The sequence below is a fragment of the Peromyscus maniculatus genome, chromosome 5 (genome assembly GCF_049852395.1).
Source record: "Peromyscus maniculatus bairdii isolate BWxNUB_F1_BW_parent chromosome 5, HU_Pman_BW_mat_3.1, whole genome shotgun sequence".
Lineage (NCBI taxonomy): Eukaryota > Metazoa > Chordata > Mammalia > Rodentia > Cricetidae > Peromyscus > Peromyscus maniculatus.
The window spans coordinates 116,631,211-116,650,584 of NC_134856.1; the positions used below are offsets into that span (position 1 = coordinate 116,631,211).

A 19,374-nucleotide genomic window follows, 5' to 3' on the forward strand; every position below is an offset into this window, starting at 1 on the left:
TTTTCAAGACAGTGTGTCTTTGTATAGCCTTGGCTGTCCTGGAACTCACTCTGTAGACCAGGCTGGCCTCAAACTCACAGAGAGCCACCTGCCTCTGCCTCTCCGAGTGCTGGGATTAAAGGTGTGTGCTACCACTGCCCAGTTTGCCAGGGCAATTCCAGATTGGGAAGTTTAAAGATCTGAGGGCTGTGCTCAGACCTAGAATCAGGGCTGCCTGCCACTGCTTCATGTTTCTCTCTGGCCCAGGGGACAGCAGAGTCCCCATTCAGCCCCTCCAAGAATCCACAACCTCTAGACTGGGAGCAAATGGGCTGTGTGAAAAATAATTCCTTTGCAGTCTCACAGTAGAGAAACAGACAGCTGTCCCTAAACAAAATGTCAGTTTCCTGGAGCATACAGGAGTCTGGTAGTGACATCCTCTCCAGGATTCATGATACCGTCAAAGAAGACAGCCATGGGGAGTAAGGGTTCCCGTGGAGAGCTTAAGCACTCAGGGTTAGGAGGGCCCTTCTTAGTGGTTTCAGAGGCGGGTGTTTCATGTCATGTAGTTGATGAGTAGCTTCCAGTCTGGTTGCGCTTGATTCCTAGGGGCAGAGCAGGGGGAAAGTGTCAGCCCTTTAGTTAACATGTGGCCACCTTACAGACTGCCACTGGTGGCCTCCAATAACTTACGTGTTTGACAGGCTCCCTCTGGGGAAGTGAAGACTCCAGACTCAGTCAGCCACAGTACGGTGCCAGCCATGCCATTTAGAGCAGCTGGAAGGGGAAAGAAAAAAAGAGACTGCTACAGGTTTGTGTGGCCTGTAGACCCTGGCTTAACCCTGATGATGTTACAAATCCATTCCCCAAATCACACTTGACAGTGAAAGATTAAACCCTTCTCTACAATCAGGAGCAAAACAAGGCTGCTCATCTCCCCACTTCTGCTCAGTGTGGCAGAGGAAGCCCTAAGCAGAGTGACCAGGCAAGAGAAAGAAATACAAGTACACAAACCACAAGGGACGAAGCCACGTGCCTCTGTCTGCAAACATGTCCTTACACAGGGGACACCTGAAACACGTTAGAACTGTTAGAACTAATAAGCAAATCCAGGATATAAAATTAACATGGAAAATTCAATTGCATTTCTATACATGAATGATAAACTATCTCCCCCCAAAAGTGATGAAGACTTTTTTCCCATAACATCTACAGAATTAAAACACTTAGGAATAAATTTGACTAAGGAGGTGAAAGAACTGTTCACAGACAATAAGACACCGATGGAAGAACTAGAGAGAGGCGTGTGGCAGGACTCCTGCTCCACCTCACACTGCCTCTGAGGACACACAATAAACCTGCTGTGTCTTCTTAAAGGGTGGAGGGAGACTTGAGGAAGACACAAACAAATGGAAAAACAACCCTTGAACATAGACTGGAAGAACCTAAATGGATAAAATGTTCACAGAATCCAAAACTATCTACAAATTAATACAATCCCAATCCAAACACAAATCCAACCCAACAAGAATAGAGAAAACAATCCTCCTATTTTAAAGAAACTGCACACACACAAAATAAATAAACAAACAGAAACCCAGTAAACAGGCAAAGAATGAAGTCAGAAGGATCATACTTTTCTTCTGTTGGTTTTTGTTGTTGTTGCTTGAGACAGGGATTCTCTGTGTAGCCCTGGCTTTCTTGGAACTCACTCTGTAGACCAGGTTTTCCTCAAACTCAGAGATCCGCCTGCCTCTTTCTCCCAAGTGCTGGGATTAAAGGCATGTTCTATCACCACCCAGTGGATCACACTCTTTGATTTCCAAATCTATCATAAGCCTCCAGTAATGAGAATGTCACATTACTGACATAAAACAGTTTGGCCGATCAATGACAAGGAACAGGGTCAGGAATAAACACACGCACTTTTAATCAGTTGACTCTCCAAAATGACACTGAGATAACACGAAAGGGAAAGGAATCCCCAGCAAAGCATTCTGGGAAAACTGAATAACCACATGCTAAAGGATGAGATTCGAACTCCACCATACCATACAGAAAAATCAGCTCAAGTGGATTGAAGGCATTGATGTGAGGCCCGAGGTTATAAAACCACAGAAAACACAGGGGCAAATTCAGCGACAGGGTATGTGAACAGTTTCTTAGATATGATCTCAAAGCACAGGCAGACGCTAAAATACCAAACTCAAAACCTTCTGTGCAGCAAAGAAGAGACAACCTACAAAACCAGAGAGGCTATTTGTGAGCATCTCAGCTGGTGAGTGGTTAGTATAAAGTACATAGTAAACTCAACCTAAACAGTGAAAATAACAGCAAACACCTGTTACATTAGGAATGATGAGCCCAAGACACAGAAAAGTATTTACCCCACACCAGAACTGAGGTTTTCATAAAGGATAGACACTATGGAAAGAAACAGAAAGTGAATTCTCAGACAGAGAACTGTACCCGCCGAGAGGGATAGGGGACCTTTTATAGCAGTTAAGAGAAGTTTCCTGGCCTTGCTTCCTGAGCTATTTGTGTTGGATCAGGAAGGCAGATTTTAAACACCACTTACCCTCCTGAGAATGGCCAATGGAGACACCAGGGATCACAAAGTTAGGCTTTAATCATCTCTATAGGACAGCACAAGTCCCTGGGTCAGGTTGCACACAGTGAGGGACCTGGTCGTTGGAGAGTGGGGTCAGGGTGTGAGTACACAGAAAGACAGGCACATTTATGTCTTTCCACAGCGTCAGCATTCACTGAGTAACAGTAAAATCTCCAAGGCCCATCAGTTTCAGCCGCAGCAATGTGCCAGATCATCACCCCCACCCTGGTTGTCTGGCTGAGGTGAACTCCGGTTCTTCCATTCCAGTCTCAGTTATTAACTCTCATAGCACACGGCACACGGCAAATCTATCTCCGTGCACATATGTGGTTTATAGGACAGAGGCAAGATAAAGAGACCATCAGCATTGGAAAGGTTTCAGAACTGGGCTGAGGGAATCTGCACTGGGAAGACAGCAAGGAGACTGGGGTCAGGAAACAGCTGCAGCCGAAGCTGCTGGAATCGTTTGGAGAGCGAAGCTGTGCAATGAAGCTTCAGGGTGAAAAGTTGAACCGGGGTCCAAGGGCAGGAAATGGCGAGTTCAGGTCCAGGTCTAGATGGGTAAAAAGTTAGATGAGCTGGTAGTCCCAAACCACAATGACAAATGGGACAAAGAAGATAAACGGAAGCTTCAGGGACAGTTGGGAGTCCTCCACTTTCTAATCTCTGATGCAGATACGGGCTATCACACGCTAGATTGGTGGGGCATCACCACCACAGTGTTAGGTGTCCGGCACCCTGCCTGTCTGGTGTGTCTGTTAAGTTCTTGGGCCTGGTTTCTCTGATATGATTGTGACACACCCATGGGCCCCTTCAGTCTCGATGCACCCTGATAAATGTATAAGGCAGTTCCTTTCTACTTCCGGGAGTGCCGTTTATCAGTCTATGCTAGACAAGTGCACTTTGCAGCTGATGGTGTAGTTTGTGGCTCTACCCAGGGCTTAGACCCATTCCTTTCCCTCAAAATGGAGTAAAAGGGCTCCTGGTAAAGTAGCCTCTCAGGCAAAGCACAGCCTGCAGAACAACAACAACAACAACAACAACAACAACAACACTATTTCACTACTCCACTGCACAGCGGAGCAGCTTAAGAGTCAGACACAGCTTATTTTCAACACGATTTCAATTCTTACTTTGAGCTCTTTATTTTTTGGCCTTCCTCTCTCTATAATAAGCTATTTGCAACTTTGGCAAAGAACCTGAAGAGACATTTGCAAACTAAACAACAACAAAACCATAGAAATGGCCAACAAGTATTTGAAAAAGAGTCCAGTGTCACCAACCATCAGAGGAATGCAAACTACACCCGCTAAGGAAGACATGCGAAGAGTTACTGTAGACTAAGGACACCCTCTACCCAGTTTCCCCAGAGCGGCCTGAAGCACAGCCACTGGGGAAACCCAGGCATTTTGTTTTGGTTTTGAGATCATAGTCCACTATGGGGGATTTGTTTGTGCTTCTAATAACATCAGGGGAGAAATGTCGGTTTTCTCACTTGTGGACATGGGTCACTGAGTATTTATGCTGGTCACTCACTCTCAGCTTCTGTATATAACCATCATTCCATCATCCACCATATTGACTTAGTCTCATTGCTGTGACTAAATGTGAGACAAGATGCAATTTAAGGGAGGAGAGGGTCATTCTGGCTTATAGCTCTAGGGGACATGTTCCACCATAACAGGGAAGGCACCGGGGCAGGAGCAGGAGGCTGGCTGGTCACATCGCACCTGCAGTAATGACTCCCAGAGTGAACAGGAAATGGGGACAGGCTATAAGAGGCTTTGCCTCCTAAAGTTCTACAACTTCCCCAAAATAGCATCACCAGCTAAGGACCAAGTGTTCAAATGCAGGTGCCTATGGGGGACATTTCACATTCAAACCACAACATCCATCCAACAGTCACTGAGTTACTTTCCAGGGCCTGGAAATACAAAGGTTGACAAGCAGAATGTCTGTAAGGTGGGATTTACTTGTATATATTTCTTAAAAAGGAAGGGGATTCTGACACAGCCTGGAAACACAAATGAACTTTGAGGACATCATAGTGAGAAGCCAGTCACCAGAAGACAAGTGATGCATCATCCCACTTATACAACAAGCACACTTGAGAACAGAGGTTTCCAGAGCCTGGGACAAGGTGAAGCAGTTACTATGTATGAGGAATGGAGTTTCTGCCTGGGCTTTGAAAAAGTTCCAGCAGTAGAGAGTGGCAGTGGTTGCCCCGTGTAAATGTGAATACTACCACTGGGTTCTATACTGAATACAGTTATCTTAGTCCATTTTATAAGTTTACCACAATTAAACAAGCAAAAAAGAAAGGAAAAAGGATTGCCAAGCTGTGGTTCCAGCCTACAGGGGAGTCTTACTTCAGAGTGGGAAGGATGCAGTCTTAGAACTGACCATTTCATGCAGGGTGGAAGCTGTACAACACAGAGACCTCAGGATGTGTGGAGCCCAGAACCCCCATGGGGGGCACCAACCTTATCAAGGGTCTCTGAGAAGAATCCCCTGAGGGCTGACCCCAATGCTGACTCCCAAGAGTGGCCAGGTCAAATGCACATGTGAACTGCTAACTGCAGCCCATGGAAGGAGCATAGGGGTGTTCCTCATCAGGAAGGACAGCAAGTGTCTGAGAAAGCTTGGTGTCTGAGGAACTTTAAGTTGCTTCTTTGTCTGGAGAAAAATGACATGACAGGGTAGGAAGAAGAGGCCACAGAGACAGACCTTCTAGCCTAGTGATGGGGTGGAAATCCCAAGGACATGCTGACATTCTGACTGTCTTTCTCTCCAGCTGGCTAACTTCAGTGGATAGTCACTATTCTATTTTCATTCTGTTGATGTGATAAAACACTCTGACAAAAGGCAACTTAAGGTAGTGTCTTAGTGTTCCGTTGCTGTGAAGAGACACCATGACCATGGAAACTTTATAAAAGAAAGCATTTAACTGGGGGCTTGCTTACAGTTTCAGAGGTTTAGTCGTCCATTATTAACATGGCAAGGAGCATGACAGCTTTCAGGAAGCCATGGTGCTGGAGCAGCAGCTGAGAGCTCATCTCTTTGAGGCCAAGAGAGAGACAGAGATTGAGCCTGGCGTGGGCATTTGAAGCCTCAATGCTCAGCCTCCAGTGATATACTTCCTCCAGTGATATACCTCTTAATCTTCCTAATCCTTTCAAAGAGTTTCACTCCCTGATGAGTAAGCAGTCAAACATATGAGCATATGGGGGCCATTCTTATTCAAACTACCTTAGGTAGGAAAGGGTTTATCTGGCTTATACTTCCAGGTCACAGTTCATTATTGAGGGAAGTCAGAGCAGGAACTCAGGAAGAAACCATGGAGGAACACTGCTTACTGGCTCATGTAGCTGGAGTTCTCTCACTGGCTTGCTCACAGGTTCATGCTCAGCTAAGTCTTACACTGTCCGCCTTAGGATTTCTGTTGCTATGAAGAGACACCATGACCATAGCAACTCTTATAAAGGAAAACATTTCATCGGGGCTTGCTTACAGTTTCGGAAGTTTAGTCAGTATCATCTTGGTGAGAAGCACGGCAGCATGCAGGCAGATACAGTGCTGGAGAAGGAGCTGAGAGTTCTACATCTTGATCCACAGGTAACAGGAAGTGAACTGAGTACCATACCGGGTGTAGCTTGAGCATATATGAGACCTCAAAGCCTGCCTTCACAGTGACACACTTCCCCCCAACAACGTCATACCTTTTAATAGTGCCACTCCCTATGGGCCAAGCATTCAAACACAAGAGTCTATGGAGCCATACCCATTCAAACCACCACATCGTCCAAATCCATCTGCCTAGGGATGATGCTGCCCGCAGTGAGCTAAGCCCTCTGACATCAGTGATCAATCAAGATAATCTCTCACAGACATGGCAATAGATCAATTTGACTTAGGTAATTTCTCAATCAAGACTCCTTCAGATGATTCTAGGCCACGTCCAGTTGACTGTTGAGGCTAACTAGGACAGCCACCTGTCTTTCTTATTAAACTGAAACAGAGAATATTAAATTTACAAGTGAGCTAGCCACTTACTGATCAGTTCAGCATTCTGAACACCACCAAAGTTTTGAATGTTGTGTATGTAGGACTTGGAGATGTAGCTTAGTTGGTCAAGTGTTTACCTAGCATGAAGGAAGCGCTGGTTTCAATCACCAACACTGCATAAAAACCAGCATGGTGGCACATGCCTATAATCCCAGCCCTCAAAAGGTAGAGGCAGGAGGAGCAGAAGTTCAAGGACATACTCAGCTACATAGGAAGTTCAAGGCCAGTCTGGCTGGGATACATGAGACTCTGTCTGGGGGAAAAGAGGAGAATTAGGCAAAGATTCATAAGCTCAATTTGGAAGTCCAACTGGTGAGTTTAAAGGAAAAGAAAGATGTTTCTCAGCCATATAGAATATCATCCATACAGCCTATGGTAAACTGTTGCTCTGGTGGTGCCCAATGAATCACCTCCCAAGATTCATCATGCCCTTGTATAATCTCCTGTCTATTCAACCCTTGGCCATGAGAGTAACTTTGGTCAGTGAGTCATAAACAACAATATTTCAACTGGATCCTTAAGTACTTTCACAATAAGCCTTATCTATCTGTAATGTTCCTTACTAGTGCCCACCATGATGTGAAAAAGCACAGCTACCAAGAAGCCCATACAGAAGAGCAATGAGAGATGACTCAGAGATTAGGCGCACTGGCTGTTCTTCCAGAGGTCCTGAGTTCAATTCCCAGCACCCACATGGTGGCTTACAAACATCTATAATGAGATCTGGTGCCCTCTTCTGGGCTGCAGGGATACATGTAGGCAGAATACTGTATACATAATAAATAAATCTTTTTAAAAAAAAAAAAGAAAAAAAGAGCAAAGAGGTCTCTGGTCATTCGTCTCAAGTGACCACCAAAGCTGCCACCAGAACCACCCTCCGAGTGTGGGAGTGAGCCACTTAAGACCAGCTAAGCCACCATTGTGCCAGACAGAACAACCTTCTGATTAATAAGCAGTACCATGAAAAATAACAAATGGCTGTTTTAAGTGATTAAATTTGGGGGAAATCTGTTATCTAACAATGAATAAAGGTATTTATGAAGGATTAAAAACACCATATTGGTTTTTTCCAGATGTGGGTGTCACTCTACAGTTCTGGCTGGTCTGGAACTCACTGCGTAGAACGGACTGGTCTCAAAACCATAGAGATCTACCTGCCTTCACCTCCCAAGTGCTGAAATTAAAGGAGTGCACCACACCTGGCTATAAATCTTAATTTTTAAATCTCCAGGTATAGAATAAAACTTAATGAGCCATTCCGGCTTGACTGCCTACTTCACCCTGTGGCCATGGTGGGGTCTATCTGTAAAATGTGAGTCGCATCTGTTCCAAAGGACTTTCATGGGCATTAACTGGTGGAATGTGTTTAAAATGCTTGGCTTGCTTGAATACTCAATGACTGCCCAGAAATGTCAGCCATTGTTATTACTCAATCAAATGTACTGGCTTTGCTTTTGTTCTGAGAAATTTTGAATGGATTTAAAAATGGGACGGGGGCAAAGTTTATCAATTGAGAGAAAGGAGAACATTCTGGAAGTTCAGAAGGCATTATGCTCAAAACTTTCTCACAGGAACAAGGAGATGAAGGCCTGTCAAGAGGTCTAAGCTGCACAGGACAAATCCTGGCTGCTCACAGAGAGACAACCATACATCCTAGCCTCTGAGTCTAACCTGGATCTCTCACCCAGGTGACGGCAATTAGCATCAAGGCCTAAGAGCCCAGAGTCCCTGGGATTAGCAGAACATGCTGTCCCAGGCTGCCAATTGTGATCAGAAATTAAAGCCAGATGTGAACTCTTCCTAAATCAAGGGAAAACCCTAACTTTCATCATCAGTTGAGGGAAGCAAAGAAAGTAGGCAGGATCCGCCCCCCTCCAAAAAAAAACCTGGTTTCTCCCCAGAATGAGTGTACAGTATCAATGGATTGATGATCCTGGCTGAATGTCCTCACATAGCTGCTTTCTCTCAGGGGTCCCCTGCAGATGGCATGTACAAGGCTAGATTTCTGCAGCAATGCTCACTCAGCTTGCTGTGGCCATTTTCTCCTACGCCCCCCCCCTCGCCCCCCCCCTCCCCCGCCCCCATCCCAGGCCAGTGGATTTTAATGGATAGAAAAGGGACAGCAAGTTCAGCCAAATGGATGGATTCATGACACATGAGACTGAAAAAGAAAGGAAGAAAACTTACAGGCAAAAATCCATAGGCTCAATTTTAAACTCCAGCAGGCAAGCTTAAGGGAAAAGGGTGTTTCTAAGCCATACGGACTATTATCATCCACACAGCCTATGGTAGGCATTGTTTTGATGGTGCTTAATGAACCACACCTCACAAAATCCAGGCCTTTGTGTTGTCTCCTGTGTTAATTCAACCCTTGAGTCCCCTGCCCCCATCTTAAAATAAGACAGTGCATAAAACGCTCGGTTCTGTTAATAGGGTCATCATCAAGGAAGAAGTTGTTTCCATAAAGCAGTGCACTGTCCCGACACACACCTTCTACTCACCCTTAGAGGAAGAGGGCGCCTAAGAAGCTTGGGCTGGCTAGCTGGTGTCCTGCTGAGAAATGCCTTCCCAAACTTGTACACCCACACTGGAGGGTGGACAAATTAGTCCTATGTTGAAGAAGTTCCCTGGTGGCCTTTCTCCACAGGGGAAAGGTCCTTCTTTCCACGTTCCAGCCCTTCCTACATTCTTGCTGTGCCTTCAACCAGGACAGTCCTATCAGCTTGAACTAGTGAGACTGAAGTAGGGCTAAATATCCTCCCAAATGTCCTCCCCGCCAAGAGCGAAGCCCATTCCCTCTGTCCTGCCAGCCCCACAGTGACTGGGTCAGGTACAAGCCAGATGCTTATACCTGAGGAACTGCCTCCATCAGCCGGCCCACGAGCATGTCGATGAGATATTTTCTTGATGAGATATTTTCTTGATTGCTGGTTGATGGAAGATGGTCCACAGTAGGAAATGCCTCTCCTAAGCAGGTGGTCCTGGGCTATATAAAAAAGCTAGGCGAGCAAGCCAGAAAGTAGCATTCTTCCATGGTCTCTGCTTCAGTTCTTGTCTCTAAGTTTCTGCCTCAACTTCCTTTGCTGATGAACTGTAACCTGTTCTTTCCTTCCAGAAGTTGCTTCTGGTCAACAGAAAATCAAACTAGATCAGTTAATGTATGAATAGTGCCCATGACAGAGACTGGGCCTGCCAAGGATAAGGATTCCTTTTTACCTAAAAACTCACCAACTGGTCCAATCCTATTGGTCCCTATCTTCCAGCCTACCCTACTCTGGAGTAAGCAACACCCTGTGCTCAAGAGAATCGTCAGCTCAGAGCTAGTCACTGGACAAGCAGCCAGTGCCCAGGGGCCACTGCAGAATAGACAGTAAGCAAATGCTGATCTGAGAAGTGAATTATGACAAGGCTGGATGACACATAACCCTTCCACAATGAGGAAATATTGACAACAAACATAGTTTTAACTTTTAATTTTCTTATGGTGGACAGTCATCAAATGCCCCAACAGCCATCTGAAGCCAATAGTCCTGATTGCTGAAAACCACAAAGTTGTATAAGTGCTCTCCTCCTTTTTGGAAGCCATGTTCATTCTCTCTCCACGAGACAGGGCTGTCTGCAAAGCCTTGAACTGACAAGGTGACCCATGGGGCTAACTTTGGTTCATCAAAGTAGTGACTGAAAAAGAAAGAAAATTCTTATAAATAAGAGGTCAGGAATGTCCACATTAAAGAAATTATCCTGGACTAGGGGTATTTCTGATGATCTAATTAAGCTGAGACTCTATTTTGATTCATAAAAACCAGGCTATGTGAATTAAATACTTGGTGCTATATTATGAATTCCATAAAGATTAACTAACATAACAGTCAGAAAACAACTTCAGCAGCTCTTACAGCCTGGAAAATCCAGTTAAGACCAAGAGAACAACCTCTACCCCATCCAAGATACATAATAGTTTCCCCTCTATTTAGGTGGGGTTTTGTTGGTTTGTTTTAAATGTGTGTATGCCTATGCTGGGGTCAGAAGACACCTTTGAGGTCCTCTGTGGATCCTGAGAATCAACTCAGGCTGCCAGCTTTGGCTCATGTGTCCTTACCCACTGAGCAATCTCCCTGGCCTCTCCCATGAAGAGTAATATTCTTGCCGGGTTGAGGACGTAGTGCTTAACACTTGCCTACCATGCTCAAGGCCTTGAGTTTGATTCCCAGCATGGAAGGAAAACAAAAAAAACCCAAAAAACTAGGGTTTCTCTATGTAGCCCTAGGTGTTCTAGAACTCACAATGTAAAGCAGGCTGGCATCGAACTCAGATCCGTCTGCCTCTGCCTCCCAATTGCTGGCATTAAAGGTGTGCACCACCATGCCAAGTTCCCGCCTAATTCTGAATGAAAGATCTGCAGAATTCTTTAACTTAACATAGATCATAATTTGTCCCATAGAATACTGAAGTGTTTTCAAGTAGTGTGTGCATTTATTTATCAAAATGGCTCAAAACATAACCAGAAAATGAGCAGCTTGTTTCAAGAGGCCTACTGAGGCTCTGCTTTCTCTTTCCACAAGGGTTAAGCACTTCCAAATAGCATCTTCTCTGTCAGCAAGAATAATATTCCAGGGCCGGAGGGATGGCCCAGTAGTTAAAAGCACTTACTTTCAGAGACCCCAAGTTTGCTTCCCAGAACCCACATAGGTGGACTCATAACTGTCTGCAACTCCAGCCCCAGGGTCTGAAACCCTCTTCTGGTCTTCAATGGCACTCATACATGTGCATGTAAATAAAACAAATCTTAAAGAATTATAGTTGTCTTTTTTTTATTGTTGTTGCTGTTTTTAATGAATACTTATGACATTTAAAATGTTAATATACTTTTGAGTACAAGTAATGAAAAAACAGGATAAATGTGTGTGAGGGGCTCTGCCTTGTACCACACTAACACAAGTCCTTAACACCCCAATGCAGCACCAACAAATGAGAGACACAGTCAATACTCACCATAGCTGTTCCAGAAGGACGTGTATCTTCTCTGGCAGTATGAAACCTGTGATTGTACACAGACAAGCTTGGGCTATCACTGTGCTTGGCTGGGGACAGCAGTAGGTTGATATGAAATTATAAGGTTGGTTATTTCTGCCATAAAAAGGAAAGAAAACGTATTTACAACCACTACATAACCACATCCAGATTACTGAACTCTTCCTAAAGACAAGCAACAAACTCCAGAGCTCATATACCCACAGATCCGCATTGCAGAAGACAGCGCCAAGCCAGTCAAAGAGCTCCGGGGCGCTGCAGGCCTCCTCCGGCTCTCCTGCCATCCAGCCGCTCTGCAGCACTGGGCACTGCAGCTCTCTCACGGTGCTCACTGCCACTTTGGGCTGATGCTCCTGAATTCGGTATTTGGAGAAGTATGACATCACTGTTGATTCTTGTGCACCTTCAAACACACCAAATAAGGCTAAGTCAGCGTTGTTATAACTTGGATGTAACTCAACTCCCTTGTCTTCTCCTGTGTGTTTTTGGGACAGGGTCTCAGTATGTATCTGGCTTCCAATGCATGATCCTCCTGCCTACCTCCCTTCCCTTCATCCGTATGTATCACCATGCCCAACACGTTTCCAATTCCCTTTTGAGTTACAGGGAACTGGTAAGATTAAGTAACATGGAAGCTAGGCAGAGCTGCATCCTAATTACAATTAAAGCAACTTAAAGTTGCTTTCAGCTGCTTATGCTAAAGTATTATAAACAATGACCTTTTTCACTCTTCCTGGAAAATACATGACACCTTCAGCTCAGGCTCACATTTGTTTTATTTGCTCTAACAAGAAAATTTCCACTTCATATATAAACCTCAAAGTATTCCTTGCATAGGATGTTAGTGAACTCTACAGAAAGGAGTTTATTTGTGCACTCTAATAGGAAACAGCAGCAGAACTGAATGACAGTAGAATCTCATGCTAACTATCCCTTTGAAGACCCAGGAAAATCCACTATATTTTCAGAGAAGTCTGTGCACCCAACCACCTTGGAAGACAGAAACACACACACACACACACACCCTCCAAAGCATAGGGCAGGCTGGCTTACTGTCCAGTAAGAGAGAAATAATGGCACCGCCCCCCATCTGTGGGCAGAGCATATAGGCTTAATCCCACTATAGAACAACTGGGTTCCTTGGGCTCTATGCTCCTGTTCCGCAATGCAAGCCACTCCACATGCCAGCATTACTAAAACAACTCTGTGACATTCCATGCCAACTGGGTTTTGGTGAGCTTATGCAAATGTCAATTCTCTTATGTGTTGATTAATTCTAGGTGTCAAACTGGATTAGTGGTAAAGCTCATTTCTAGGTGTGTCTGTGAGGACGTTTCAAAAGGAGACCGGCATGTGAGTTCACGGACTGAGTAGGAAAGCCCCACTCTTAGGGTGGTAGACATGTGAGTTATTCCAACAGCCAGGGCCCAGACAGAACAAAGAGGCAGAGGCAAGGTAAATTCACGCTGTCTCCTGGAGCTGAGAGACCCAGCTTCTCCTGCTTCTGGATATCAGGCTCCAGGTTCTCAGGCCTTTGGTTTATCCTGAGAGTGACACTATTAGCTTGCCAGCAGGGCTTCTACACTGGTCAACTGCTACCACTGTGATGAATCAAATCCTTTGTCTTTGACCCATGACACCTGTGGCTGATTTTGCTGGTTGGTAGACAGGGTAAAATCTCAGTCCATTCTTAATTTCTCTGGAAGTAATTGGGAGCTATTCAGAACCCAATGCACAGACAATCCTCAGAGAAGTTGCCAAGTGACAGAAACATGAGCAAATATCTTTCTCCTCTTGTATATTTACCATATGCAAAAGGAGGACAGGCATCAAGCATTATGAAATTTGGACAGACAGGAGTCATCCAGGGCCGACAGAGTCCAGGAACTTTCCATGAGGAGCAGACAGATGGGTAGAGTTCCAAAAAGGACTGTTTCCCTGTCTTCTAAAGGTGATAACACACCACCATAATTCCCAATGATCTGATTTGTTACAATCTGGTAATGGGCCAAAGATAGACTTCTAAAAGGAGCAATACATGTGGAAGCTGTAAGCAGATTAATATACTTGATCAACATTAAAGCTGGCACTAAATTCAGTATTCTAATCAATTAAAAGTCACAACAAATGCTATCAGACATTTAGTAGCCTGTCTGGGGTACTATCCTGCAATAATGATAAACATATCACACTCATATAACTGATGCTGCTTTAAAATATTCTAGCCAATATTCTAGCCACGTCTGGTGTACACGGGAGGGAAAGAAGAGAGTCGATACAGGTTAGCTGTTCTGAACCACTGTGCATCTCTGCATCTGCAGAAAACCCACGAAGACTGGGGCAGATTGCTCCAGAACTAGGTTACCTGACAAAAGGTGTTCCGGACATCTAGAGAGCTGGAACAGCTCCTCCACAACGCCACACATCTATGTAAACAATATTCCTTGACATCAGTGATACATCACAACTCAACCTTCCATTACACCTCTCCAACAATACGATGTCAAAATCATTGTATAAAATTTATACTTCATACCTGTATGATGCCAAGCCAAAAGAAAATCAAACTTCAAAGGCTTCTTTTCTTTGAAGGACCAAGATATTCTTTCATACTTCTTAGAATCCAGGTTAAGGGATAAATCCATTAAATCAATGGAAATAACTTAAAGTAGAAAAAGGAATACATGTTTCATTCAAAGTATACATAGCTTACACTGTAGAGAAACATCGGAATTTTTGTTAAGTTTATAAACAGTACAGATTATTTTGTTCTTCATCCCTTTTGCATCATCAAAAACATATCCCTCAATGGGCTATTTCTAGTGTTGAGAGCTGCCAGCTACAGTTTTTTTTAAATACTTTAAATCTTCCTAGGTCAAAGATCAAGGGCAGAGGTCTTCAGGAGATCAACTTCAATCTTGTGTGTTTGTGGCAGCCTTGGTTACTGAGGCTCCCACCAGACAATGTCATCAAAACCACCCCTTCACTTGTGAGTGAATTCCTGCTAGGAATCATAAAGAAACTGTGTGTCAAGCACACTAACTTGCTGCTCTCCACTGCATGCAAGGGGCCAGTCCAGTTCTACAACCCTTATTAAATGCAGCGTACAGCTAAGAGAAACAATTTAACCATGCCAACTGATCCTCTGGGATGCCCAACCACCAGCTCCTTGAGTCAGGATTTCAAAGGCATGAAATAGCCCTCCCTTTTCTGAACGGAGATCAGAGGTGTGACAAACATTTATCATTTATTACAAGAAAACTGACTTGCTAGACGCCAGAGGAGCACACATAATACTTACTAAACTTCATCGTTTTTCTGCCAGAATACCGAGATGGACGACCTTGAAGTCCAGTTTCTTCATAAGTATCTTTATCCAGTGATAAAATTAATTTCCCTATAAATCAAATAATAATTCCCATAAGAGAGATGTTAAAATATGGCTGATATTCTCTACGGAAGGTGGAACACTGGGCAATGACACAAGAGTGTAAGTACATATGAAGAACTTATTCATAACACAACGGATTTATCTAGCCATGTATTTGACTGGCCTGGAACTTGCTGTGTAGCTGAGGCTGGCCTCATACAGGTGGCAATCATCCTGCCTCAGCCTTCCAAATACAGGGATTACAGAGGTAAGACACCATGCTTGGTGATATTATCTATCATATATACATATGTAGATATTACAGTCGTGAAACCAGAAATAATTATATTTGTATTAAAGAAGAAACCACCAAACTCTGGTCTGTACATCAATTTCAAATACCTTCTTTTTAAACTTAAATTTAATTTAATGTTATATGTATTTGTGTGCCTGGGTATATGTAAGTACACCAAAGAGCCTGTGGAGGTCAGAAGAGGGTGTCAGATCTCCTGGAACTTGAGTTGTGAGCTGCCATGTGGGTACTGGGAACTGAACCTGGGTCCTCTGCAATGGCAGTTAGCACTCTTAGCTGCTGAACCATTTCTCCAGACCCTACTTCAAATATCTTCAAGTCATTTAAAAACTGTGTTAGAGCTAAGTAGAGATGTGCTGGTTCATATGTGTAATCCCAGCACTTGGAAAGCTAAGGCAGAGGGGAATGAAAATGTGAGACCAACCTGGGCTAAATGGTAAGGTCCCATCTCCAAACAAAACAAAACAAAAAGTTCTAAGTCTCAACTATTTGCACTGATGAAGGAACATGTCTATGCCCTACAGCTTGGGAAATAAGACTACTGAGAAACAAGGTAATATAACCAACAGTAAAAACGTTATGCTATAAATTCATAGGACATTTTGGAAAACTGCTCCATCTAAGAAGGAAGTCTAGAGCTCATGGAGGAGCTTCATTTTACTCGGTTTAGAACTGCATGATTTGACTTTTTAAAAATTATTATGTTACATTTTGATGTGTATGGGCGTTTTGCCCACATGTGTATCATGTATGTGCCTGATGCCTGTGGAGGCCAGACAAGGAAGGGCACTGGATCCTCTGGAACTAGAACTACAGACAGTTGTGAGCTACCAAGTGGGTGCTAGAAACTGAACTCTGGTCCTTTGGAAGAGCAGCCAGTGATCCTAAATGCTAAGTCATCTCTCTACACCCTAGAGTTGTTTTTTTTTTTTTTTTTTTTTTAATTTTTTTTATTTTGTTTTTTCTAACCACACAGATTTCTTTTATAATTGAAAAAATAAGTTAAAAAAATGAATGTTGTCACCATTTGGTAGGAGGGCAACAGTATTATCTTCATCAATACTTGTATTGTATGTTAATGCAGAAAATGAACCTGTAAGAGAAATTCAAGAAAAAGAATTAACTCAACCTTGCATAATGTTTGCTAATGAATTATTTTCACATGACAACAAATTTTCCAGGTAGGTAACAGTCAGTAGCTAGCACTATTCTAAGCCACTCAATAAACCCAATACAGACCAGGGATAAGTTGGAACATATACATGCTAAGTTCCAGCTAGACCCATACAGGCAGGGTCTTTCTGTGCAAGTTTACTATCAACAGGCTGAGAATGGACTCAGAATAGAACCCACAACCTTGGGGATTCTAGCAGAAAGAACGGTGTACAGTAGAAGATGCAAGAGGACAAACCTTTGAGGCAAAGTTCTAAGTTACAAGTCAGAAACTACTCAACCAAGTTAATAATCAAAAGCTACTTAATCTCGAGCCGGGCGGTGGTGGCGCACGCCTTTAATCCCAGCACTCGGGAGGCAGAGCCAGGCGGACTCTGTGAGTTTGAGGCCAGCCTGGGCTACCAAGTGAGTTCCAGGAAAGGAGCAAAGCTACACAGAGAAACCCTGTCTCGCGAAAAACCAAAAAAAAAAAAAAAAAAAAAAAAAGCTACTTAATCTTTCTCATCTGCTAAGGAGGGATTCAACCTACTTCACTTGAGTTGTTGGAAGGGCTAATTAAATTTGTAAGATCTGTAGCCATCACCTAAAGAGGACACAGGAAAGAGGAGAACAAACAATTCGGATAGATGGAGAAGTGATGCATGCAGCTAACCACATGGTCTAGCCTCTACAGGTCCTTTTGAAAACAACTGAAGAACCCCAGTATTTTGCTATGGCCTTCCTATAGTTCTTCATCCTTCCTTGTTCATATGAGGCACTAAATGCCTTTTCTTACCTTTCTTTACAAAGGTGTGGATGAACTCATGTGTAATTAATTCATGAAGTGGTAAGTTCTTCACAGAGTAATAAGGCCCAATTTCCATGACCAGGCTTTTCAGTTCTTTTGATAACAGCCCACATTCAGGAATAAGAAATGAAACCTATTGGTAGAAGTACAAACAAAGTTATATTTTATGAAGATTAACACTACGTTTTTAGAAGTGAAATATGAAAATTGCTAGTTATTACTTTACAGGTTTTACTGGGACATACAAACAGACAACAAATCTTCTTAAAATTGTTTTCTGAGACAAGGTTTTTTTCTCATAGAGAAATTGTGTATCAGGGTAGCCTCAAACTCAGCAATCTACCCACCTCTGCCTGCACTACCCTGCTAGGTACCAAATCTTTTTTTTTTTTTTTTTTGGTTTTTCCAGACAGGGTTTCTCTGTGCAGCTTTGCGCCTTTCCTGGAACTCGCTTTGGAGACCAGGCTGGCCTCGAACTCACAGAGATTCACCTGGCTCTGCCTCCCGAGTGCTGGGATTAAAGGCGTGCGCCACCACCGCCCGACAGTACCAAATCTTTTAAGCTATCAATCTCAGGCAAACACATTTGATTAATCAAGTTTTTTTTTTTTTCATTTCTGCATTGCAATGTGAGGGAAGAGACTAAGTAGAAATGTAATAGACGTCTTGCTTAAATTTTATCTTTTGCACAAGAGCAATACATGCTATGTCCTTCACACTTTATATTCAAGGAAGTATAGTATAATTCAACATGCCTTGATTTGTTTACCCTGGAGTCACTGAAACCAAAGGAACTGCTCCTGGGAGCGACATTCCATTGGTAAGAAGCTACACAGAAACAGAAGTGCTCCTGGACGCTTCCATTTCCTAGACGAACATAACAGGCCAGACAAGATAAGCGATACACCCTTGACCGCAGTGATGAGATTTCAAGCAAAGCAGAGACGTAAAATCAGCGCGCATTTCAAATGATCCCCAAAAGCACATCTAAAGTCCGTCCCACAAAGCTCCAACAACTAGCCTGTGCCTGAGGGACAAGGACGCCAGTTAATGTCTCTGAGAAACGTATCAAGCCGATATTTAAGGTGTAAAATGCTTAAGCCCTTGTCGTCTTGAGGTAGGTTTTTTGGCGTTCCTTAGTTGTCAAACCCGGTGATGCTTTGGCAAGAGGCACAAGCTGAGCTACGGAGACCAGCCCAAATTTGGGGCGAAAGGCAGCTTCATGTTATTCAGGTCACACTCCTAACTCCTCCGTGCCTGTCCAACCCTTCACCTAGCTACCGCGGGCCGTGGGAGACTCAATCACGAACCCCGCATTAACCAGTCGAACTCAAAAAATGAACACCAAAACTCCACTGTTCCTGAAGGGCGGAGTACCGCCCTGTATCCGGCTTAGCTGGGAGTTGTAGTCCTACACCCCTCCAAGTAAGGTACTCGGCAAACTGAAGAGACTACAATTCCCAGCATGCCTGGCGACGGACTCTGCCCGCCCCCGCAAGGCGAGGAGGTCCCGCCGGGGTAAGTCCGGAGAAGCTCTATCCTAAACCTCTCCAGCCCAAGGAGGCCGGGTGGACCTGACTCACCCTGTAATTATGATAGTGCGTCTCCACGAGATGTTTATGGCGAGACTTGTCGTGGCCGAAGTTGGATTTCTCACAGACGAGTAAGTGCCGGGGAGCCTCTTGCAGTCGGCGCAGCGTGGCCATGTTAAGCACGCGTCTAGGCGCGCCCCGCCTCCCGGACCGCCCCGCCTCCCGGACCGCCCCGCCTCCCGGACCGCCCCGCCTCCCGGACCGCCCCGCCTCCCGGACCGCCCCGCCTCCCGGACCGCCCCGCCTCCCGGACCGCCCCGCCTCCCGGACCGCCCCTCACTGTACCATTTGCCCCTGTCTGAGGCCACGCCCCTCCCTCCGCCACGCCCTTAACCCTTCTTTCCTTCCCCTCTGCTGTCAGGTCCTAGGAGATTTGGGTAGGAGTAGAGTGAGGGTTCCTTATATTTGTAAAGAACTCGGACGCTTCTCCGAAGGTTCTTGGGAACCTAACAC

At 44.4% G+C, this 19,374-nt stretch overlaps 1 protein-coding gene across 2 annotated transcripts; it reads right to left on the bottom strand.

The window, feature by feature from the left end:
- Positions 1–10,111: 10,111 nt before the first annotated feature.
- On the bottom strand, positions 10,112–19,073 carry Rpp40 (ribonuclease P/MRP subunit p40). 2 transcript variants are annotated; one of them, XM_042278354.2, is made up of 8 exons: positions 18,913–19,073; positions 17,318–17,462; positions 16,394–16,462; positions 14,988–15,083; positions 14,223–14,348; positions 11,891–12,089; positions 11,648–11,782; positions 10,112–10,333 (listed from the first exon to the last, which is right to left on the bottom strand). In XM_042278354.2, exons 1-8 carry the CDS (start codon positions 19,033–19,035, stop codon positions 10,135–10,137), a joined length of 1,092 nt encoding a protein of 363 aa, XP_042134288.2. In that variant the 5' UTR covers positions 19,036–19,073; the 3' UTR covers positions 10,112–10,134. The 2 variants fall into 2 exon arrangements, with proteins under 2 accessions (XP_042134288.2, XP_042134289.2); XM_042278355.2 differs by lacking the exon at positions 18,913–19,073 and adding an exon at positions 18,085–18,668.
- Positions 19,074–19,374: the final 301 nt, after the last annotated feature.